Genomic DNA, 26,019 nt, shown 5'->3' with positions numbered 1-26,019 from the left:
AACAAACTAAAAACGGCATTTGTATTTGCTCATTCGTCTACCGAATTAATTTTTGATCTTACACAAATCTGAAAAACCTGTCAGGGTAGAAAACACTTTTTCACACCACAGCACGCTGACCTCTATGTACTTTTTTTTTTTTAAGCTGAAGGTAAACCAACAACTGCCTTGGAGCGGCAAAGCTGTCAAATGACTCATCCAGCCCATATCGTGTTCCCACCTGGAGCTAGCTATACGTGAATAGACTTGCGGTCGCAATCATGGAAATTTCTACCTGAAAGCAGAGGTGGTTTGTAAATCTTCGAACCTTGTTCGATCCCAATACCCATACAGAATGGGATGGGTATTGGGATCCAGAATCCCAATACAGTCATCTGATACGCTTTTAAATCCCATTGCACTGCTTGTCAGATCACATAAAGAAATGAGTCGTCATGTCGGTTTAGCCACAGGGATTAATCCTGCAGAGGTACCCCCACTCTCCAAACTTGATGTGCAAGTCATGAGATGACTGGTTCGCTACAGACAGCCAACCTCCTTTAGGTTTGATGATGTAATTAGCAGATGAACTGTGATGCTGACGCAATGCCTCCGTTGTGCGATTACGCGACTATAAATCATCTACTGTCTTTTGTCACGCTAAGGAGTTGGTCCACAGCGTTCCCGGACGTCATGACCAGCCATGTGGACGACTGACATGTTGTCCTGTTGTTCATAAAGCAACAGTTCATTGACATCTTTTGACCGTCGGAGCCTGAAGCTATATGATTTCTAGTTCCTTGCGTTTCTTTTGTAAAGGATGTTCCCACCCATAGCAAAATGTTGAGTTCTTATCAGAGGGATTTCCTGATTGGTCAGAGAACTTCGTTAGACTCAAGTAGGTCATTGGGTTGGAAGTGTGGAAAGCTTCTAAACCCAGAAGAACAAAATGAAAACAAAGGGGGATTAGTGTAATCTTGGTGTAGACTTGTACAGTGGGCTAGTAGCCATTTTATCTTATAGTTGTAAATATAGCTTCTTTCACATCTAAAGAGGCTTCTACAGTTTCTGTAACGGGGCTTTGAGTCTGACGCGCGGCTCATAATTGACGCTTTAAAAGTTCCTCAAGCCGCGGCGTCCCACTGTTCCCCCGTCAGGCTTGAATAATTTGAGGCGAGGACACGTCTGTATTAGAGGGAAAAAGGTGACCCCGGCTCTCCTTCCAGCACTTATCTCCTCCGCCAGCTCCGTTTCACTCGCTCTTTCTGAAACGATAATTGCCACTTCCTGCGTGGCGGAGCCGGGCTCTGATCTTGAATGTTCCCCTGAGCCCATTGGACAGTAGATTACAGTAAGAGCAGAGCGCCTTTTGGGGTTTGTCACAACTTGCAGAAAGGAGACTCTCTGGAAGTCCTGCTGCTAAGTTTAAAGAAGCACTCCTGCAGCGGTTAACCATTTCACTCAGAGCTGTTTGGTCATCTCGGGTCATGCGAAGCATATTTATTGTCAAGTACCATAAAAGAAGGCCTTATAAGGCAAATAATAGATGCATTTATGTGCTTTCCAAAGGGAATTAAATGCATTTCAGACTGCATTAGATGATCTTGTGCTGTGTTTTATAATTACCCTTTGGACTGAGGACTCACTAATGAAGCATAACATTATGACTACCTGCCTACTAGAGTAATGCTCACCCTATTTTTATTTTCTGTAAAGGCAAGAAAGAGTGAGTTGCTCTCTGCCAGAAAAAACTACCTTCTGGAAGTTGGGTAGTCGGAGCTGTTTTCAGCAAAAATAAACGCACACACACGCACACATCCACGCACACGCACACACACACACACACACACAAAATTCAGGCCAATCACACAATAGTTTCGTACGCAGAAGGAGGCGAAAAAAATTGCCAGGGATGTTGTGACAAGAAGGTTGAGAACAAAATGACGCGGTTTTCATCAGGCATGTGCGACAATGAGAACTGATTTTGACAGTTCGGCCCAACAGCGTAGATCCATTAACACGGCGTTGGGCCCATCAAAGGATGGACTTTGCTGGGCGATTGAAGAAATGCTGTAATCTCTGCCTCCAGCTTGTTGGAAGCTGATCTTCATCCTGCTTGGATCCGATTTGTTTATCCACCTGTAGGTGAAACAAATGCCCAAACGTGTTCTCCTCAAAGCATTTTCTAAACCATATTTAGCTGTGGTAGGAACTTTGTCCTTCTAAAGGGCCAGAAACAGATTCCCATGAAACAATGTGAACATGGCCTGCAACAAGGCTAAGGTAGGTGATCCATTTCCAAGAAACCTCTATATGGAAAGCAGAACCCAAGGTTTCCATGAAGAACATTGCCAATACCATTCCTCTACCTCCGCCAGCTTGCCTGTTTTATGTGCCCAACGTTGCTGCTTTTGGCTTTGGGTAGGATTCAGCACGGGCACCCTGTCCGGTCTGGCAACAGACCGCAAGAACCAACCTCTGGTTCTGTTGAACTGTGCAGTGAGAGCTAGCTTGTCTGTTGGCTCAAACCACACAGGCCAGCCTTTGCTCCTCATGTGACTCCATTCCCCGGCTCACCGCTGGTCCTTCCTTACACTGCTTTTGATTGATATTGTCTGCTGTGGTCAACTTTTTGAGATGCACATCCACTTCCAGGACAAACTCACCTCTTACTGCCCATTATATCCCACTAATGAAGAGACGCTCTGAGTTTTTCCACTTTGCCTGTCAGTGGTCATAATGTCATTCCTGACTGATGGAAACTCACTGCAAGTATTTGTATTCGTGGCTCTGCTTCTACTAATCATGTTTCCATCGTTTAAACAGTTAGATCCCATGGATTTGCCCAACCTTGCAATTCAAGCCTCGACAGAAATTGAAGTTTGAAAAACTCCAAAGCATTCAGTGACAATTTAGAAAATAATCTTTATTTAAATTTACTTCTGCTGGGCAGCAAGATGAGCCGCCACGGAGTGTTTCATCACACATTCAGGTTAGTACTTAGCACTATTCTTCATCATCAGAACCAGTCTATTGGAACCTCATCATCATCTTATGCTGAAATGTTCCAGGGACATGACGCAGCAGGAAGCTTTACAGCCGGCGATCATCTCTCAGATAACTGTGTGAATAATTAATGGTACATGCATGAAAAATCGCCTTCCTCAAGCGATCAATCTGGCATCACACGCATAAATAATTGATTATATAAATGAATTTCAAACTTCTGTTTTTTATTATTATTATGAATAGTCTTGATGTCGAGGAACCAACAGCAGGACTAACTAACGTCCCAATAGATTGAAGGATAAGGGAAAGATGAAATGCAGTGTATTAAATAATTGGCCATTGATTAGCAGGGTAAACTACTGCTGTCTGGAACCATTTGTGTATACTTGTGATTATTATTATTGTAATTTATTATCTTTTTTCAGAGGTAGTTTTGCCTTCGGGCCTCAGGATCCTGAACCTTCAGCCTGCGTCTGTTCAGAGTTACACCCATAAAAGTTGACGCGTGCATGCTGGTTTCTGTGTTATCCTGGGTTAAACTCTTTATTTGCTGCGTGCCGACACAGAGGCCGCTGTCGGCTTCAGATCCAAGACGAAGCGGTACCTGCAGGGTGAAAGTGAAATTGGAGAGTCAATATTTTTCTCTGGGTATATTACATCTTGGGGTTTTTTCTCGTGCGGTGTAATGAAGGAGCGCCACTGAAACTAGATTGTAGGTGATTTTATTCTCTTTGTTGTTCCAGCTATGAGTATTTACTTTAATAAGAATTTAATTTCCTGCAATGTGGGATGTTTTTTTTGTTTTTTTTAAGTGAAAACTGTTTTATTTTTCTCCCTTGTCTTTGTTGAGGTCTGTTTTTATGAATGTAGGCCACATTAAAAAGCACCCAAGGACTCCGGTTGGAGGATATCCTGGAGATTTGGGTCTGATATACCCGTCAGCAGAGAAAGCAAAGAACCCATTTAGCACCGCTGCACTCAAGAGGCATAACTCAGAGAGGACTTCCTGTTTTTTTTTTTAAAGTTCCACAGACCTTTTTTCAAACCTGTCTTGCAGATTTACTGTTCAAAGTGCTAACTTTTACAGTGACGCACATTTGGGTCATTTGGTTCGGTCGGAGAACGCCAGCATGCAGATGTAGACAGCTCTGCTAAACGTGTAAAAGGCCTTAAACTAAATGCATCTTTTATTACTGCAGCATAATCTCACAAAATTCTATAAAAATCCCAAAGGAAGCAGACTGTTCACATTCAATGATGCAAAAATAACTCATTAGACACCTTCAAAACTAACTTCTAGGCACACAAAATATTAAAATCCTGCTGTTTTTTATTTTTATTTTTTCAGGTTTGATGTATTCAACACCTGAAGCTTACGGTAAATAGTTTGGGATAAACTATCATCTACGTCCACATCATCTACAACACTTCCTGCCCGTCGTGGTCTTTGGCATAATGGACTATTTTTAAGTTTAAAGTTGGAAAACGCTTAAAAAAAACATGAACTCGTTATTCTTAACGGAAAAGTTGAAGATTCCCTTACAACCCCTTCGTCAAAATCCAATATGGCCGCTCTGACTATAAAGCATAGTTATAGCTAGAGTTAAAGTTTCTTAACACTTCCATTTCTACCTCTGAGGGTAGTTAGCATTTCTGTTCGGATGTTTGTGGTTATTTACTCTGCATCAAAGTAAATTTGTTAGAACTAATTTTGGTCATAATAATGGTGCCAAACTTTCTTTACCCAGTTCTCATAATGCAGTTAAAACAAACATTTCCAAACATGTTTTTGTTTTTTTTTTGTTCTTGTATTAATAAATACAAAATTAAAGGCTTTTTATATAATAAAAAATCTGAGTGAGATTGTGCTACGACAGCAGAGAAAAGCCAGACAAGCAATTTTTAAATTTTTTTACACACATCTTTAAGGCTGCCGGTAAACCCGTCCACATCTGTATTGTGGCTCAGGGAACATGGTGAGCAACATCTACGTGCAGGTGTGCACCGCATCTGCAACCGGTTACGTCATTCCAGTCATCTGTTCCTCATCATTGTCTTACGCCTGTCTCTCTCTCTCTCTCTCTCTCTCTCTGCGCTCCCTCCATCCAGACGTGCTGATTCATGCTAGGGTGTCGGGTAAACTCGGAGTCACTCTCGTTCGCTGTGATGATGAATTTACGATGAGCCCTGCCAGCTCCGGGAAACAATCGCTGCAGTCTCAGCTGCTGCACGGGGGCCCTTCGGAGTTTATTTTTAACCCAGACGTGATTTATTTAGCAGTCTGCTTTCTTGTTTTTTGCGAGCATTCTGCTGAGCTCAAACCTGCGCTGTGTTGCTCCGGCTCATCTGTCCCTCCGCTGTTATGGTTCATTGTTTGTGTGCCGCGGCCGTCAGCCAGCCACTTAATTTTGTTTTCCATCGTCCGGGGCGCATATGGCTGCTTTTTTATAACTGCTTTACAGCAAATAATGTCCTGTGCCACATTAACCATCTGTGAATGCATTTACCCAATTGGTGTCATTTTTCATTAGGCCTAGATATTTAAAACTGAACTACTTTGAGTGAAAATAACTTTATTCACCCCATTTGGTTTATTTTTACTTGTACTTTTTACTGCGCCCCCACATGTGCAGATAGAAGTCTGATTTATGCTTTTTATTTCATTTTCTGCTGCATTTTTACCTTAATTTGCAGTGCAAATTAATGCTGGTCAAAATTCGTCAACACAATGACAAACTAAGCATGGGCTGAATCCCAACACCAAGCTATGCCAGACTTTTAAAATTACACTTCAGCAGCTAAGATTTCTCACACAAAGAGCTTTTTTTTTCTCCCTTCTGTTTCTTAATATTTCCTTCACTATCCAGTGTTGCCAGGCAGGATGACACGTTTTTGTGTTGACACCAAATTCTGACCCTACGACCTGATTTTCCTACAATCCTTGCCATTGCCTTCTTGTGCAACTGAGCTCAATTCAACTCTCACTGTGTGGGTTTTCTCCCATTGACTTGGATTCCCTCTGGTAGATCTGCAACTTGGCCAGTCAGCGAACAGAAGAAGTTGTGGATGTCGATTTTCTGCCTGTAGTTTTAGCCATGGCGGCGGAGGAATTGAACAAACCGTCCAGTCCGTGTTGGCCGCTCTTCCAAATATTGAAGTATCATTAACAGCCATTTTGTTCAGTTGGACACTTCTCTCTTTGCAGTGGAGGAGGGGTGTTTACAGAGCAGGCAATTTCCGGTAAGCTTCATAGTGTCGAACTGGCGCATTACATTTGCCACAGACAACCCTTAGCGGTTGGGTAAAATTTAAAACGTCAACACAGTCCACGCTTCCAGGAAGTAATCATTTCCCAATAGCCAAGAGTTGAGACCTTCTGGACGAAGTGAATCGTAGGACAAGGGGCTGGTTCTTACCAGATTTTCACAGCTGAAGTTGAGATTTGTCGTACCAGGCAGTCTTTGCAGTCCGTTTTTGTCTAGTTTTGGTGAACCTGTGCAAATTGCAGGACAGGGGTTTATTTGAGCTGCATCACCATGTCTATATGCATGAATGGATTAAATTCTTGAAGTTTTTGACAGGCAAGTCAAAGTCAAGTCTCATTGTGTTTTGGTTCTCTTGGCTTTTTTTTTTTTTTGTTAAATATGGCAAGACCTTGATTTCCAGGTGGATTTTTATAGAACAAACATTTGGCCTACAGCCCTGAATTGTACAGTAAACCCTCGTTTTTCGCAGGGGTTAGGTTCCAAAAAGAACCCGTGACAGGCGAAATCTGTGAATTAGTTACCTTTATTTTTTACAATTATTATGCAGCATAATTAAATACTCCACATTGAAACCAAAGAACAAAGCCTGTTTTCAGGCCCAAGCATTTTTTTAAACAAATACAACGCTTTGTTACAAATAACTACAGTAAAATAATCATTTTAATCATCAGTTCGAAGTACAGTAGGACAAATTGTGACTCGCGTATTTCACTGTTCCTCTGACTGAGACGCTGCGGCCTCACTTCGCTCTCTAGTGGCTTTTTCTCCTGCAGCCTGTGGTGCAGGTGTGTTTTTTCAAGAGAAGAACATAATTATCGGTAGTTGTTGTTGTCGCTCTTTTTTCTTCTGGGCAAAAATATTTTCCAAAATTTTCCAAGCTGTATTACGTATATTTAAATACCTATTGGCACACAGGTAGAGAAGAAGCAATCAGGTTTAGCCAATCAGGACGCAGAACACAATGCACTGTGGAAAAAAAACTGCACAAAAAAATCCGCGAGGCCGTGAAAGGTGAACCGCGTTACAGCGAGGGTTCACTGTATTCTCAATAAAATTATACCGCTTTTCCAATGGGTAAAGAGGCCCATCACCACCAATCATTCATTGATTGGAGATTTTGTTCCCTTCCCCACCTCCCCCTAGTTGATTCCTGAACCAAGCCAGGACTGCCGCCCGCACTAATCAGCCTGGCATAAGTGTGAATTATAATGACAAACACAGCAAGGAGTCTCTGTCTTGTCAGGCTCCCACTGAGGTCTTTTCTGCTCGGTATAATGGCTCTATAAATCTCATTGAACAGCCAGCTGAACCCAAGACATAATGTCGTTTTAAGGGTCAGGCACCGAAAGAGCTGAATTTCACAGTTCTGCAACATTAAGACATTTATCTGGTCCAACGGAACAGATTTTTCTTTTGAGTTATTTTTTTTTCTCTTTTATCGTGGTGTAAATTGCTGACTGGTGTGTTAAATCCAGTTTATTTGTACAGCACATTTCAGCAACAAGGCAGTTCAAAGTGCTTTAAACCATTAAAAACATAATAAGAGTAACAAATTATGAAACAAGCACTGAATGCAACATCTTGTCAAATCCCAACATCAAAATCAAGCATGTTGATCAATGTTCCATTTTTATTAAATAAACGGCGACTATAAGCTGGTGGGTTTTAACCTGGATTTAAAGGAGCTCAGTGCTTTGGCTGTTTTGCAGTTTTCTGAAATTTTGGGATGCATAGCAGCTGAATGCTGCTTGTGCATGTTTGGTTCTGGGAATGCAGACTAGACTAGAACCAGGAGACCCGAGTGATCTGTAAGACAAAACAACAGACACTTCCTTGTATCTGATTTCAGAGATGCTGATTAATTGAATTAAAGTTGATCTATGAATGAGGAAAATATTGGAATCTTAATCAAGAAGCTAAGACTCTAAAGAAAACCGAATATTGCTTTTGGCTTGGGGGGGGCTTATTGGTGCGTCTCTTTCCCTGATCTTTTTCAGACATTGCTTACACGATGCCCAGTCCTGCATATGGAGCTGGCCACGTCGCATCAACGCATGCTGTTCCCCATCCTCTGATATCGACGCGACCCGGCGAAGTGTGTCGTCCAGCTCGTCCGTCACATCTCGTCCGTTTCCGAACAGATGCAGATATTAATGGGGAGTCTCCTGAGAGCTTAGAAGGTTAATTAATCTGTGGCTTCAGGCAATATGGCAGCAGCATCAACCTTCACATACAGGAAGCAGCAGGCCCTCGCCTAAACAAACAGATGGGTCTTCTTGGACCGAGCATAGCTGGTCACTTGAACTGTATTAGGAAGAGACACGTTTAATGTGATTGTGTGGTTTAGCTGTTTAGAGTAGAAATGCAACATGCATGGCTTTATATTTCATATACTCTTAGTGTGGCGATTCTGTGTGGATCTCTATCCAAGTCTGAGGAATCCCTCTGAACAACATCCTGTAGTATTTCATTAGAATTTTAAAAGCCCTGTGGAGTTGCGTAAGGAAGCACCCTGGGAACATTGCGACCTGCAGATTCCTGCCGCACGTTTAGCTGCTGTGCATGTCGTCCCAGCAGGCATGAGGGGGAGGACAGGAGGAGGTGGGGATGAGCTAGCTTCACTGAAGATACGTAAAACAAAGGCGTAAGTGCAATATGTTTTTGGTTTTTTTTCTTTTTTGCAGTTGTGGCTAACCAGATGGCCTTTTTTTGTGTCTGTATACTCCAGTTAACGACCAATCGATTTAATAAATTAGTTGACTATTATTTCAGTCGATTAATTCGATTAATCGTCTCTCTTCTCTTAGCTAAATCATTTCTCTTGGATTCCAAACTACTACCTTTTATAAAATAATCTGCAGTATTTATATATTTAAAAATATATATATTTATCATTGGCGATGAGACAAAAATCCGCTGATCGATGCACCTCTAGGTTTCCTTCCCAAGCAATAGATTAATTGCGTGGCATTCAGGTGCAGTAAGTTCAGCTCCTCTGCCTCCAAACAATGCTTCTGCAGGTAGCAGAAAGGCTCTAAATATCTTCCTAGTGTTGTTTTAGCATATGTTCAGTCTGATTGTATGTCTAAAATGGGAAAAGCTCAGTGGGAGTCCGTCTTGCCACGCCCTCGCCTTGTTCTGTCGGAAGATTTATTAGCTACCGTAAATATTTGAAGGAGGTCACCTGGGAGTCGCTGTAATGATGCAGGAGACGTCATGTTCTCCTCTGTGTTTATATTTTAAACTCTACCACCTTTTGGCAATGGGCTGCTCCAGCGGGGGAGTAGCGAGTTATCATCATAGAAGAAGAATCCTCTGGTCTGTTCACTCAGCGCAAGTGTGTGTGGTTATTGCCTCATATTTGTAGATTAATAATGGAGAAAAAGAACCCTGTTTTTAGCTAACGGTGTGCAGCTGGTGGGGGAGGGGAGAGTCCTACTTCACTACATTTATACAACCTGGTCACTTTGGTACTTTCTCTAATAACTTGGTCACTTTAAAATACATTAACTTTACTCTTACATCCCCAGACAGTTTATTTATTCATTTGCATACAGTATATATGTGTGTCTATAAATTCCTGACCTGCTTGTTCCAACTCTTTCCGACTCCCATTTTCTTAAGACATGTAAGCTCATTCCTGAAATTCTGAGTTCAGTTGTGAACAAACATTGAATATACTGTGGAGGTATTTTTTTAACAGAGGCGTTTGTTTTAAATCAACACAAAAAAACTAAACGCATTACAGTATTATCAATATGTTGTAGAGCAAATGGACCTAACCTTTTCCTTAGAAAACCCAACTTAAACTGAATAATCGACAAGGTTTCCCCCAGAAAACTTGCTAAGCCCGGTGGTGGAGCGCTCGGCAGTCAGTCATCCAGTGGCCCGTCGTGTTTTTGAGTAAAAAAAAAGTTTAAGGTTGACAGGAAATTTTAAAATATTACTTGATAATTATGTGTTATTGGGAGATTAATAACTGAACACCAGTGTTGTAGTCAAGACCACCTAACCCAAGACCAAGACGAGACCAAGACTTTTTTAGGGTCCGAGACCAAGTCAAGACCAAGACCTGTGCCCCGCGCTACATGACAATGTGAAATATGATCAAAATTGCTAATCAAATTGATCTGAAAGATTCACATTCCCATAAAAACACCTAGATATTAAATACTTAGAGCTGAAATAAATTTAACCAATATTAAAAGCAGAACAACCTCTTTGTTCTGCTTATCTAAAAAGATAATGCCCTGCTCAATTTCCCATATCATTCATGCCAGAAATCACCACTGTCTGCACCATTAAACATAGCAATTGAGGCAATGCCCTGACGGTAAACAATGCTCAACTACGAACACTGACCAAAGAGCAACAACCAAGAAGTAACCAAGCACAAGGCGCTCAGCATGACTGTTCTGACCCTCCCTCCCACTGCATGAAGCCAGGCAGCACAAAGCTGTAATGTCTCCCATCATGGCAGACATTACAGCTGCCATTTTGAACGAAAACAATCAAAGAGCAATGCGCATTCTCTGCGTGCTCTTTTGTTCTTGTGTTTTATTTATTTGCTAATTAAATAAATAACAATGTATATAATTAAATAAAATAATGATAGCTACTGCAGTGTATGCAGAGCATTACAATCACAAAGAACGGCTCTCAGTGAGGCTCCAGTCCTTTATTCTTAGTAAAGAGAAGTTCAGGAGACTCTGATCGTTCATCACTATATTGTAGACTTTTGGACAGGACACAGTGTTGTCCCATATATGCGACACGTTAGTCAACACTTCCGCACAATAATTCAGCGCAGTGAGGGACTTTTTTTTATCTCAAATGCTAACGTGTCTCTGTACAGCTAGCTTTGCTAGCATCACGTCAACGGAGCAGCTTACCTTTCTTTGAGCTTCTTTTCTAAGTGACGAAAAAGGTCTCAGAGCGCCGCGTGCGAGTGAAAGGTGGGGAGAGTAACAGAAACACGTAATTGGTAAGTCACGTTATTGCTTGGATTTTAATCGGTGCGTTTTGCATCCAGTGAAAACAAACATGTTAACAAATAAACTGGACAGTATGCTGTAATTTTAGTGATATTTCCAAAGTCGCGGTCTTGACTGGTCTTGAAATAAAATCCCGAGTCCTCAGCGCCCGAGACAAGACCGAGACCAAATGCAGTCGAGTCTGAGACGAGATGGAGACAATCAAAAAATGGTCTCAAGACCAAGACCGGTCTCGAGTACCACAACACTGCTGAGCACAAACTATAAAGTCTTAAAAAATGCAAACATAAAAAAAAACTTAAATAAATAAGCAATGCTTAGCTTGGTGGGGGCACAAGTAAAGCCTGGTGGCCCACCAGGCTTACAATACACTGGAGGAAGCACTGATTAAATCTGATCAGAAGTTTGTTGTGTATATCCTCATGTGTTAAGAGAAAGCAAAATTGGCATCAGAAATCGGCATCAGGAAAAAGCTGGTCGGTGCATCTCTGCTTCAGATGATGACTAAAAGCAGTCAGTTCACCTGAATGTAAAGTTGAGTTAAAAATTTCACCACAAATTCAACTGCATCATTTTTACTAAACTCCCACTCTGTCCAGCAACCTTTCTGCTTTTGTCTCCATCTACATTGTAGAAGGCTGGATTTGGAAGTTGGCTTGTGCAGCGTCCTACTAAAGCGTCTTCTCATATCCGACATGAACGTTTCCTCTCCTTTCTCCCCACACAGATCCAAAACGATTATCACCAGACGGCCACTCGTGTGAGTTTATCACTGACCCCTCCGAAGGAGCTTCAAGTACAAGAAAACAAGCAGCCGTTGAGCCAGAAAGGATTCCTTTTCTCCGGGCGAACTCTGCGTGTGCGGACCTCTGAGAGCGCAAGAATCCAGTCAAGGACACGCTCACTCCCTCCTTCGCCTGCCTTTCTCAGTCTGCAGGAAGATGGGAGTGAAAACATAGCTGTGCGGATTCAAGAGGAGCTCTTAATGAATTCCAGGGAATCCTAAAAACAAACTGAGCATTTGTCGGTGTGCAAGAACTCAGCGGCCATGTGCTCGGTCGCCGTGACCATCCGGCGTCTTTTGGCTGCCGCGCTGCTATTGGCTGGAGGCCTGGAGTCGGCGAGCGAAACTGAGGAGGACGTCACGCCACGCATCAGCTTTCCATACAGTGAGTAAATGCATCCACCTGCTACGCCGTTCGCTCAGTCGTCCTTGAGGTTGGACAGCTGTCCAGTAAAGCATAATGGTTTATTATTTCAAATTTTAGTTCTTATTGACAATAAAATATGAATTGGACAGTACAACCATTCGTATTCTCATAATAGGTGGAGAAGTCATTCATTTACACTTTTTAATTGACGCATTTTTCTGCTCCTTTTATGACTAATGTACAACGACTTCAGCGAATCTTAAATACAATTTAATTTCAGTCAGGTTGGGTTTTTTAAAAAATAATTTTAAATCAAAGTTACTGCAGTTCATTTAAATTTGGTGCATGCGTTTAGATCAAGTATTTAAACATGCCTGCTGGACAACAAACATCCACGATAAATGCTTATTTTTTCAACAAATTCTTCTTTTTAAAATTTATTTTAACTCAATTTTTTATTGTATAATTCCAAAAAGAGACTTTTCCAAGTGAATCACTGACTATTTAAAAAAAAAAAAAAAGCCATTCTTACTGATGTGTGTACTTGGTACTATAACTGTTGTCATCCTAAAATGCTGGGGTTTTTATATTTTACTGACAGCAAAAAAACAAAGGGTGTTTTTTCATCAGTGGATTGTTATTATGACAAACTCTAAATAAAAAGAGAAATAATTAGCTCTCTCTGCTTGTTTAAACACATCGACTTGAATAGTTAAAGTGCATGCGAGCTGGAAATGAAAATGTACTGCCATGTAAAACTGAAACAGCAGGAAGGATTGGGATCTCAGGTTTAAACTGCGTTTGGTTTTGTTATTTTTTTTTCAGTTTTCTAGATGTCGGGTCTGTAATATGGGTGCAAACAAGTCGACAGGTGTAGACTAAAGGCACAGTGGTCTGGGGGTGAGTTCAGCAAAGGTCCAGGTCTTCCCAAAATGAAAGCAATCAGGTTTGAGGCTGGCAGCAGGATTGATGGTGGATACAAGGCCTGGGGGGCCATGCATGCCAACTCAAAAATCAACCAAGGAACAAACACCGCATGTTCATAAATACATGCAGGTGCAGGTTTTTTTTGTTCCCGCAGGGTTTTCATTAAACACGCTACTGTGCATAAGATCTGTTGCCTCTGTTTCATTTTGAGCTTTTATGGAAAGACTGGAGGGGAAAGAGAGCCTGGAAGCTTTTCTGCAGCTTCAGTTCATTGCTGAAGTGTTTACACACCTGACATTTTGATTTGTCTCCTCAGAACAACAAACTTCTGTTTGTTTCTTTGAGATTCGTTGTGCTAAAACAACACAGTAGTGCTTATTTGTCATATTAAAGGAAAACAATGCATTATTAAACTTTGGATATGTAATAACATTCAACACAAATTTCCACTGCACATCGACATAAAAACACACAATAACTGTGTCAAAATTGAATGTTTAAGATTGATGCATGTTCTTATGTTGGCATGGTCTAGTCAAAGCCCATATATCAATTTAATAGAGATGTGATGAGACCTGAAAATTGCTGTTCACAAACACACTCTGTCCAATCTGACTGAGCTTGAGCCATTTCACAAAGAGAGGGGGGGATCATAACCCACTGAAAACCACAGATCATCTCACAACCATGTGCTTTGCCTTGGCCTGTGACCAAATGTGAAAAATGTAGGAACAGTATGCTACAGAGCGTGTGGTAAGTGTGAATAAATTAACACATGGTGTGGCAATTCTAATTTGTATGGCACTTAGTTCTGAGGAGACATGACTCAGTCGGCTCGCTGTAAGGCTCTGTACGTCCAAAAGACGCTTGATTCTTCCTCTGTTTTCTCTCCAATTGTCCTTTTTTAGTAATACGCAGCCATCTGCTACCAAGCAACTTAACGTCGCCCACATCTAGCTGCTGATTTTAAATGGAAAGCCTTTTCGCAGCTGACTGCGTCATTAAATGCAATCGCTCTACATAACTATATATGAAGTGTGGATTAAGCTGTATAGTCTAACAGCAGGCTGCTGTGTTTTCAGCATTCGTTCAGCTGACAGCCTTTTGGTAATGGATTGATGCTTTGTGGGAGCTTTTGACAAACAGAAACGCTGTTCAGATGTGGCTGTCAAGGGAAATTGACTGTGTTTTTTTTTTTTTTTCCAGGAAAGCCTCTCTTTACAAACTCTTTATTTGTGAAGCAGACAGTTGCTCATAAGCCACAGGTTGCTCCTTAAAATCGCCTCCTTTCTTTTCAACGTTTCTTTATTCTCATGCTTTGAGACACTCTGGTCCAACAATAGCCTAACTATAGGCGCGTCAGCTACACACCAGTTTGCTTCTCAGCCAACTGCGTGAGGCGTCGAATGTACCACCCTACTTGGCATCATCCACCACTAAGAGGAAACCATTCTCCTTCTTTAGCGTGAAGGGACTCCATTGATGAAACTGACTGGTTCCCAGCAAATCAGTATTTTTCCACTCCCCAAAGTTTCCCTTCCTCTGCATTAGTGATCCAAATTCCATCTGCTCTGACACAAAACACGTGTAAGGCAGTGCATTTTGATTATATCAGTATAAAATGTCTTTGGCACACATTGCACATTTTTCATAAACAAAGTGTTTAACTTTACTGCCTTGCTGAAAGTTTCTCCTACAAACCAGGATCTCTATTTTTGGTGTGTGCTGCCTGTAAGGACAAAGGGTCCCTGGATATTTTTCTGAGGGGATCCTTGCCCTTTTCCTAGAAAAGCATCCTTTTACTTAATTTTTTTCCTTCCCCCCTCCATTCCTCTTTTCTTGCTCCTTCCTTCTCTCCTAATGAGCAGGCTAATCTCAGATGTGCAGTGAGTGAAAGGGTTTTGTGGCAGAAGGAGGGCTTGTCTGTTTTCCATTATGCCTTACAGGCTTCAGGGCAGTACATGGAGTATCAAGAGGCTTGAAGCAGTAAGTGTTGGTTAGGCAACCATGCAGCATGCATCCCTGTTGGTTGTCAGAAACCTCTTTGGCAGCTTGTCTTCCTACAAAGATGCGCAGAGAAAGCTTTTTTTTTTTTTTTTCTTTAAAGCTGCTTTTGCCTTGAGAAAATGGACATTGACAGATTATGCATTAAAACCAAATTATGATGCAGGAAAGCAGAATTTATAGGTTAATCAGGAGGAGTCTACCTTTAGCCTTCTAGGATAACACCTGGCAGAGCCCAGAGAGCCAATGCTCAATCATCAGGGCTCCTCACTGAAGGGCCCAGCATGGTCAGGCCAATGCGTCGAAAGCAGTTCTCATTGTCGCAGTTGCATGACAAAAATGTCCGCCTCCTGATGTACACCCCTTGTCACAACTCCTCCTTTTCACCTTCTCTGCATGCAAGACTATTGTTCGATTGGTCAGACATTCATGGCAGTCTTTGTTGGACCAAAACACTGAACTCCTCAGCTCGGTTCTGGTCCGATGCAGCAGGCGAATGTCCCACAGACGATTTCATGGAAAATGACATTTTCCATGTTGTGTTCCAGTCATCATTTCCTCATGACTAAGAGTCGTTCCTCTTAGTCATGATCGCTGAAAACCCCATTGCGTGTACTGCAGCAGGAGGGGTTTAGGAACTTGGCACAGTGTTTCCTCTGGACTTTCACAGTTGTGTGCGAAAACAAACGTCACACTACCACGTGACCTGGTGTCGACTATTTGAATTTGGCCCAATCATACTGGGCCCAGGGTAGACCCAGAACTCTCTGAGGAGGTGGATGATGGCAAAGCGGTAGGTTCAACAGGTATGACCTGAAAACCAACATGAGCCAAAAATAACTTTGTTGTTTAAGTGTTTACTTTTAATTGAGGTCTTGGTAGGAGACGTACAGACTTTTCCTTCTAAAAGGAAGAATATCGGTCAGTTCTGCTATGACAACTTTCACATCGACGTCCTGTAGGAAACAAATGATGATTAGTGATGATTAATGGATGCCCGGTGTACACCATGTCCTTTCCAGTCTCTGCTAAGTTAATGTTTAGCAGATATTGTGCGCCCTCTCTCATGCATGCTAATCTTTTGACCTTGGCAATGTGTGGACCACAGTTCAGCAACCAACAGAGGAGGAGCTGAAAAAAATGTGGCGGGGGGACGGGGGTGTAGAGTTGGCTGGGGTCAGATAAAATACTCACGGGGTTTTAGACATGCTCCGATGCCCACCTAAATCCCAGCAGAGGACACGCCCACCGATCCTGAAAGAAAAGCAGCCTGTGGCTTCCAGCAGAGGTGGCACTCACAAGTGCCTGCACATGAAACCGCAACGGGTGCAACAATGGAGTGTAATTACAGCACATCAGCTCCGTTTGTTTCAGCCATTTTAATGACTTTGTTGCTTGCACGCTCCAGGGAATGTAAAGAAGCGCTCAGTCTGCACAGATTTCCATCAGCAGCCTTTTGATTTAAAGAAAATGGCAGGCGGCGAGAAGTCTTTGTGTTGCTGTTAATCGAGGAGGACAGAGAGGAATGTGAGGTTAGAGTGTCATCGGGTGATTTTTGTACTGCAGCGATGAAGAGTCCAAGAAAAATGTGGTTTGTTTTCCACCCATTTAAAGATTTCTTTTCTTTTGTTTGATATGGGTGGGATGGTGCTGGGTGTTCATCACCCTGGTTGCTACAGTCTCTCTAACAGATGTGCTCTGTCAGACTTGTTGCATTCATGTGGATGTTGAGCAGGATGATGTTTGCTTTTTTTCTACCTTCCTCAACATTAAAACTGAAAAGAATATGCTCCATTTATCCCAGAGTGAAGCATGTCTTTGTCTGACAGGCCATTTATGATCTTGCAGATGTTCTATATAATCAGTTTATGCCAGGTTTAAAATCAACTCTGCTGTGTAGGTAAATCCTAGAACATGCTAATCCCATGTATCCTTTAGCTGCTATAGATACCGTATGTGCACTATGTATGTAAAAAATAAATAAATAAAATCAAAAGGTATATGGAAACGAGCTCCCCAATTTCTGTATTTTGTCAGCAAGGCCAGAATGAAGAAGCCTTTCTTTGAGCTGGTAGTATGCAGCAACAAGTGGGGGAGGGGCAGTACTGCATTACTTTGAGTACTCTAGTTATGACACAATTTCTTGGGCACATTTTCGACCACTTTTTTTCCCCACTCAACTTTCCATGAATTCTGGGATGCAGCTCTTTGTGAACTGACTTCTCTATTAAGAAACTTACATTTTCCATTCAGGGTGTGAACTCAGCAGTTTTCACCATGGTTGTTTAGGCCATAACCTAACATGTTTGGAAAGTCTTTAGGTTTTTTAAATTTTTATATTTGAAATAAATATTTTTAGTTAAACATTCACATTTTCAGAGATATCGGGTTTAGGGTTTTGTCAGCAATAATGATACATTAAAATGTGCTAAAAGAAACTCTTGAATTGCATCAGCCTAACAAATGTGCACAATTTTCTTTTTCATTAAATCACTTTAACAAATTAAGTTTCAGCAATGAGCTGCAAAGACACACTGGCCTTAACAGTCCAGTGCATTACAATTTGTACATTTGACACCATTTTTAAGATTTAAATCTTTATTTTATCAGGATAAAAGTGCACTGAGATTAAAAACCTCTTTTTCAAAGGAGTTTTGGCCAGGAGGCAGCAACAAATACAATACAAAAAATGATTCACAGTTAGTAGAAAAGGTCAAGCCATAAAAAAACAGGTACGTGTCATAGAATCCACCTCAAAAACTTTGTTTAGATTTTAAAGCACTAAGCGAGATGAATTCAGTCAATCATAGTGATACAGTCAATCAGTTTTATTTATGAAGCACCCGTCATACTAAAAGCAGCTCAAAGAGCCATGCAATGTTTCACATAACGGTGTGATCGAGTACAAGTATGTTTATGCGCTAGAAGAGACTTAACATTTGATTTGAGTCACATCTGGAAGGGCAGCACCAGGCTTCTCATGCGTCCCTCATTAAAACTTTCTAGATCCTGTTCCAGGACGTTAACAAGCTCCACATGCCTCGTTCTGATGAACATGCGTGCAGAAACGGCCTGTAGCTGTTCTTTCTGGGCTTGCCTGAGAATACTGGAGATGTATCCAAGAGACCCCATTAAAGGGGCAATTTTTCTTTAAAGTGGCAGCAACTGGCCTTCCTTTGGAGACGTTTTGCTGCCATAATCCACAAATGCGTTGACTAATCCAATGATCCTTCACTCGTTTGGGTCCTCATAGCTTCATGACCACAGGAATTAAATGTAGCGGGGAAAGGGCAAGAGTTAAAGCAGCCATTTAGCTAAAGCTGCGTGTAAGACGAGGTAAACCGTCAGCAAAGAGTATAAATCCATATGTTGGGACACTTCTCCTCAGTCAACGCTGTGGGTGAGTGGAGAGATGGAGCAACTTCAGGCTGCTCTTCTCATCAAGAGCCTCTCCAGGGATTCACATACAGATGGAAACATGGCAGAGGACTGTGTTTGGATGAGGTGGCACCTCTTCAAAGACCTTTAACATGCCAGTCCAAAAGTGAGAGGCTCTTTACAAACTGGAAGCCGAAAAATCGACAAGTGGGCATTGACTTGTAAAAGTACAACGAGGGGAGTCTGTGGCTGCAGAGAAACCGTCTGTAACGATGTTTAAGCCAGCTGGGTTTTTGGTAGCACCCAGACGTATGGCTTTATTTCCCTGCTCTGAAACACTTGGCTGAGCTGTAGAAATACTATAATGTAATTCATTAAGCATAATTCTCAAGTGTCCTCAGTCATGCTAATGGAATTTTTTCTCTGTAGATGTTGCTGGTAAAACAATCAATTTGTGCTAGACATTCTTCCTCAATTGTTGAATATCTTTTAGGATGCATTATTTATTCATTGAGTGAGTCTTTAAGTGTTGTCTTGTGTTTCTGTCTCTGCACACACTCTGGCCTTGTTGTTGTGGACATTTTGGGCGGGGTGGTGTGACAGGGATTTTCTGGGACTGACTCTGGCAGGTGATCCATTTCCTTAACAGAAACATGCTTAGCTGCCGCGCTATCAGTCTTACCCTGGCGGCCTTCCTCCTTAGTGTGAGTCAGTCGCACTGGGGAGGGGAGGAGTTGGACTAATTGCGTTTGCTATGACCGGACAAAATAAAAACTAGTCATAAACCATTTGCTACACTTACAAAATAAAGGAAAAAAAACTTTGTTGAAACATCCAAATGAATACTGGCAGCTTTTTCCATCAAGGAAATAACTTCATAGCTGGAGTGGAGTCCAGTCAGGCCAATAGTTGGTCGTTTAGTGTGCTAAATACATGCATATAATTGTCAAAGACCACCAGTGAGGGTGTTCTTGTCCCACCATTATCACAATCCAAGTTGGCATCTTGGTGCCAGGTCTAAACAGCTTCTATGTGGCGTCATATCAGATTTTTGGGGGTTTTTTTTGGACATTTATCTAACCGTATGTTCATCACCAGTTGCCTTCTTCCGAAGTCTCCTTTTAGCAAACATTGCATTCTTCAATTGGTCCTATTCAGTCCAGTTGACACAGTGTGTTCTTGGCTTCACAAAGGATGGAACAGTTTGTGCCTCCTGTAATAACTGTAAGGCAGGACTTTCGTTGAGGTAAACAAACCTTTCAGGACAATATTTACCAGCCCCCGAGAAAAGATTTGACAAAAGTAAAGAGTCTGAGGAGTTTCCCGACACACAACAAGCGCAGACGTGTTTGTTATGCGTTGCTAGTGAGAAAATTATACCATCTATCCGTCTTTGTGTCTTTAGGGTCGCCATATTTGTTTAAACAGCTCACCCAAGACAACACAGAGTGACTCTCTGTCTCACCAATGTTGCATCAAGGCTTTTGTAAGCTTTCAGGTGCAGTGTCGCGTGGGTGCATGCCGTCTTACTGCGCATGAGTGAGACCTGAGAGCCTTTAATTACAGAATACCACACCACATGCAGGATGTGTCTTCGCCTTGTTTTGATGCACTGACTTCATGCTCGCTTTAGGTCTCTTAGCCATAACATTTTCATCAAACACCTACAGTACTTCATAGTTTTGTTTTTTTCCAGTGGTTGCCTTGATGGGGTTTCTACCCTTGTTGCCCTTTGGCACCATTAACACATTTCTCTGAAATATAATCCTGTTAGGAATCACTGGACACAGCTCGCCCTTGGCCTCTGCTTATTATCTTCAAGGCACATGTGTCTCTTTGTTATGGCTGGCATAAGTTCACATGCTATCGCATATAAACAGAATGGAAACAAACTTACATTTTTTCATATTGCAAGCGTCAACATATTTTATTAGCTTTTAAAACGAGCATAGTTGTGGATTATTGTAAAGTGGAAGGAGTTTAATGCAAAGTTTTTACTCATTTCTTTGCTTATTAACAAGAAGAAAATTCCAGCGATGATTAGTATTCAGCCTCCTAGAGTCAGTAACTTGACTTTGGCTGCACACAGAACCAGATTTTATTGTTGTCATACAAAAAGCACAACAAAATTTGTTTCATCACAGCCCATCCAAAAAAAAAAACCAGACATGGGTAGACGGGTTCCTGAGGCTGCAGCCCTGGGAAACGCTCCCATTTCCTTAAAGAAAAAGCCTTCAGAGAGCAGGAACATCTTTGTTCATCTGATTGATTTTTTGTTTTGTTTTTGGGGGGGTTTTTTTAACCCATGTTCTTTGTAAAGTAGCTTAAGCTCTTTCAGATGAAATGGAGACAGTCCTTCCCAACATTTAGTTTTTGCAGCCTCCTACACGTTTTCTTCCAGGATTTATTTCCATCAATCACACCATCAAGTCTGACCATAGATCAAAGTACAGAAATTTGACTGATTTAGGATGGTTGTTTTTTTTTTAGGATCTGTTTTTTTTAGATCTCATCTATGGGTGTCAGACTCACTGGGGCCTAGTACAAAATACACAGAAGAGACCATGTATCATTTTTCTTCCTTTTCACTTAAATCATGATCAAATAAATACAAAACTGACTTGTTTTATGCCGACTTGTTCTGTTTTGGCATTCTGTTTTTATCTAAGTCAAAAGGAATGAAAATGCACACCTAAAACAGTTCTGCTTCTTTGTATCGTTTGCCAGTACGCCCTTGGTGTCCTAAAGTAACTGGATTCATACTATGACTGGTCTCTCTCCCCGTCTCCTGCACTCCCCAACAAATGATAACAATGACTTGATGGCCTTGATGTTTGCTTTTTTCGTCAGTGCGGTTGTCAAATCATGTCAGACTGAGCCTGTGTAGGCCATTGTAACCTTGGATCGCAGATTAGCGATTCTAGTTGTTGTTTTTTTGGGGGGTGTGGGGGGGTTGTATATTTTCTGTCTTCCCATCTGAAGGGGTTGCGTTCTGGTTTTGTTTTTCACAGCCTGGCTCGAAGTGAACCTTTTTGCCCTTGTTACCCAGTTGCCTTGTGACTCAGCTCACTCTGCTCTAGTAAATCTGGGGCATGTTTACACTCGGCCCTTAGAGTCCTGGCAAGAGTAACACCTACCATGCTGCCAAGCCATCACCCCGCCTTTTATATGCTGTTAAACTCTGGAGGAGGGGGATCCTGCTCCCTTTTTTTAATGTTTTATTTTATCCTCACTCTGCCATGTGCTTGCATGCATTTCTCTGCAGACTGGCACTCTTTTATGCGATGTCGGTTTACCTTTACGTTGACCCTCTGAGAGGCTTAGAGATAAAGTGGACAAACACAACGGGTCAGATCATCTCCCAAACCAAACCTCTGGAGTGTTTCTGGTCTACAGCGTATCGGGGTTTTGTAACCTTGAAATTTTATCCCAAATTTCTTCAACTAATTTTCCTCTGTTTGACGCTCGCATTGTAATTCGTAGGACTGGTGGTGCTTGCCGGTTTACTACATAAAAACAGACCATAAGGCAGCCGTATTGATGATCCCTGGCAGAAACTGAGAGCCTGACCTGCTCAGCTGAGTAAACCACTGGGTGATGAATGGAAATCGAGTTTGAGTGTGAAGCTGCTTATATCCGTAGATGCTACATTGAGGTACTCCACTGCATCATAGCGTGGAAAAAACTCACAAAATAACTTCTTGAAATGGCTGCATCTTGACATTTGTTACTGCCTGACATTCTGGGGTTTTTTTCTCTTCTTGGATTCCTTTTTTGTCCGGTGTGCATACTCTGTTTTTCATAGGTCAAGCTCTCAGTCCAATCATCCCGGTTACCACAACTCCTTCAGACCCATCCACCCCCTGATAAATACCTTTTGTCTGCCCTCTGAGTAAAAGTTTCATGAGTTTGCTCTCCAGTGCTCGTTATTCCATTGTCTGTCTGAGAGACTGTCACCGTGATTTATGTCAGAGAGTTTTAATATGCCGAGGAGAGGCTGCCTTTGGGTTCCAGCGAATGTCCCAAACCCTTGGGAGCCTTGACAGTCGGGCCATGATATGTCCCCTTGTTGGGAGGAGAGATGGCCCTCCTTTGTTTGTCGAGTGTCCGCAAAGTCTTAGGATACGCATCTTTATGAGCATTTACGAACACTTTCATCAGGTTACCCTTACCTTTTTTCCTTTCTCCATGCAGAAAGACATGTGTCCTGAAGGACAAAAGAGAGTTGGGTTTTTTTTGGTTGTTTTTTTTTTTTCCCCCCCCTCTGTGCCTTGATTTTTAGTGGCGGGCCCCGGGTCCTGATTGACTCCAGATGTCACTGCGTTTTTAAAAGCGAATAAGGGTTTGTTGATGTGGAAAGGGCCCAGCGTTTTGAATCTGGACGAGATGCGGCTCGCGCAGCTGGCTTTCACTCCCACAAGGGGAAGGATGATCATCTGCCAAACTGCCTCGAGCGCGAGATGAACCATTTGTGAGCACGTTGAGAAGTTTACGTCGCGGGCTGTAAACATTTATTGCGGTTTTCTGCCTCTATTTGCATTAAGGCCCAACGCACCACCTGGGGCGTTGAAGATGAACGTGGGGCTTGGTTCCTTTTTTTTGTTTGTTTTTGTTTTTTCTTTCTTGCCACCAGGATAGTTGAGATGTGAACTGGTTTTCTGGTTGTTCACTGGGAGTTTGGGGGTGGTGGGTGGGAGGATTGTAAGTGGCTTAATTGTGGCAGATATTAGCTTTTACAGCCCTGGCTAGAAGCTCGTAATCTTATGTGGATAAACTCGTAGGGTTTGTGACCACAACTTTTTTTTTTTTTTCTTTTTGGCACAGAGAGGCCATGGAGTGCGTTTCGAACGTTTGGAATAAGCAGGAAGAGACAAACATTTACAAAGACGGCCCTAAATTGCAAACAGTTTAGAAGTATGACAAACAATAGATGGAGAGATGGAGCGTCCTGCTCATTTAATGCCCGAATGACTAAAATCACCCAGTGCAACTCTTCCACAAAGAATTTTTTAGGACTCTTGTGACACCATGTTGGTCTTTTTATTTAGTCTTTTTGGAAAACCGCTCGCACGTTAAATGTGACGGATCGTAATCTAAAGGTAAACTGCTTCCTTTCAGCAAAACAAAAAACAAAAAGTGGTTCAGAAATGGAGCTGGAAATGTCACAGATGGTTAAAAGTGTGGAAGAAGAAAAAGATGGAAGTTGATTTACTTCTGAAATTCAGAATGTGGACTTTGAATTTATTGGCAGTGCTAGTAAAGATGTGTAAGATAACTTTATCTTTAATTGCAGTGACACTCGCAGAATAATTTAACAAAATCACTGGTTGCACCGATTGTTGGTGCCACTAACTATCTCTTAAAAATAAAGTTTACCAGAGTTTCTAGTAACTTATAATTGGTGGTTCCTGGTTGCCCGGGGTATGTTTATTACGCCACACAGGGACCCAGTTCTTTGAGCTGCTTATGATTGGTACTTATTCGGTTGCCGTGCGCTGTTGGCAGGATGGAGAGGGAGAGGAAAAAACAAAGAGGAGATCACTTCTGGAGAACGATTGTTAAAGATCATGATGTCACCAAGTCTCCATAACAACCACGTTTTATTTGTTGTCGTTTTTGTTTTTACTTTCTTTTTTTTGGAGTGTGGGGACATTTTAAAATAATGTTTAAAAAAATTGTGGTAAATTTTTATTGCAGTTTTATGCTGAGGTTTTTTCAGGGGGTGTCAACTTTGGCAAACTACAAGGTTCTGTAAAAGCACTCAGAAAACAATACAGCGATGTACTAATATTACAAAATCTAAGTTGTACTTTTGAACACTTAAGTATTCTCAAAAGTAAGTACTTTGGTATTTTAACTTTGAGTTGTGACTGAGCAACTTTTAGTTGAGTGTGGTTTGGCCATCACTTTCAGTACTTTTACTCAAGTACTAGGGTTGAGTACTTTTGTCCAGAGTGGTCTTTTGCCCAGCAAGTCACCAAAACTAATTCATTAGTCAATCCTAAATTAGCTCAGGGTTAGAGACGTATACTGCCGTCTACGAGAACATACCAGCCTTAAATGGAAACAAAAGGAAACGTGCTTCCATGGACCTACAGTGAAACATGGTGCTCTGACTCTCTTGTGCTTCCTAGATGGAAAGACGAGTGATTTTATCAAAATGGAGCAACAAGCTCTACAAGTTTAAGGAGATTTAAGCAGTTTTCTCCCAGGTGTCTCTCCATTCAGATTTGAGGTCATTTGATGGTTGTTGGTGGGTGGAACAGATGGGTATTATCCTGCAATAATGAGCACATGAGATTAAAACTCGTCAAAGGAAGGAAGCGGAAGGAAATTTTGAATCCTTTATCCCCTCTGAAGAACAATAAAACGGACAGCGTTCCAGTTCTGGTTGTACTCTGAGCATCAGGACATGTTCTGTACCCTTTGTTACTTTTCGTTCTGCCCTTCTCTCTGATCATAATCTGCTGCCTCATCGTGTGTGGGGGTGTGTGTGTGTGTCTGCTTTCTTCTCTGTCCAGATGCAAAGGAGAGATCGGCCAAAAAATTTTCGGTGGGTGGCGTCTTCAATTACACCTCTCTGCTGCTGAGCCAGGAGGACGACATGCTGTACGTCGGAGCCAGGGAGGCGCTGTTCGCCCTCAGCCTCTCGGATATCAGCAAGACCAAGCTGCAAAAGAACGTAAGAGTAAAGCAGCGAGCCAAACGGGTTAACAGTCAAAACTAGAAATTCCCCAATCAGGCTTTTCCTGGCCAATCAAGATTGGACTTTTTTTTCTTCTTCTAATTGACTAAAACAATGGGCATTTATTACTCTAAAAGTTTTTTGTCTCTAGCTTGTACATCCCAGTCTCAGGCCATCTGATTGGTCCATTTTTAGCAGTCTTTTAAAAAGTCTTAAATTAAACCTTTTTAAGGTTGCACAAGCACTTAATTTAAGACTAAAATTAAGACTTTTAAAGTCTTAGTTTAAGACTTAAAATGTCTTAATTTTAGATAAGCCATTTTAAGGCCTTATCTAAAATTAAGGCCTTTAAAATTAAAATAGTAAGTTGATCTTAAATATGTTAATAAGTGTCTTAAATTTTGTCATGACAGGACTATATAATCTTGTCATGACAAAAGTGCAAGCCACACTCAGTCATCACTGTTTTCTGTGACTCAAGTGTAACTCACTGCTAGCATACCCTAGCTGGCTAGCTAGCTAGCTCTTTTGCATTTATCAAGCTAAAATTTATGGCCAGTTGGCTGGACGAAGTTGGTACATTTAAAATATGTGAAGAAATGGGTCTTAAATCCCATTCATAATAG

General features: G+C 41.7%; 1 protein-coding gene across 3 annotated transcripts in view; it reads left to right on the top strand.

Moving 5' to 3' along the window:
* LOC116718365 (semaphorin-4B) overlaps window positions 1-26,019 on the top strand; it is a 63,771-nt gene that overhangs the window by 17,552 nt on the left and 20,200 nt on the right. For all 3 annotated transcript variants that reach the window (XM_032560232.1, XM_032560231.1, XM_032560230.1), the window contains exons 2-3: window positions 11,976-12,417; window positions 25,230-25,390. In XM_032560232.1, the coding sequence (XP_032416123.1) occupies window positions 12,297-12,417; window positions 25,230-25,390 (282 nt within the window). In that variant the 5' untranslated portion in view covers window positions 11,976-12,296. The remainder of the gene's footprint in view (window positions 1-11,975; window positions 12,418-25,229; window positions 25,391-26,019) is intronic.

The sequence above is a fragment of the Xiphophorus hellerii genome, chromosome 4 (assembly GCF_003331165.1).
Source record: "Xiphophorus hellerii strain 12219 chromosome 4, Xiphophorus_hellerii-4.1, whole genome shotgun sequence".
NCBI lineage: Eukaryota > Metazoa > Chordata > Actinopteri > Cyprinodontiformes > Poeciliidae > Xiphophorus > Xiphophorus hellerii.
This window is presented reverse-complemented; position numbering and strand designations above follow the sequence as displayed.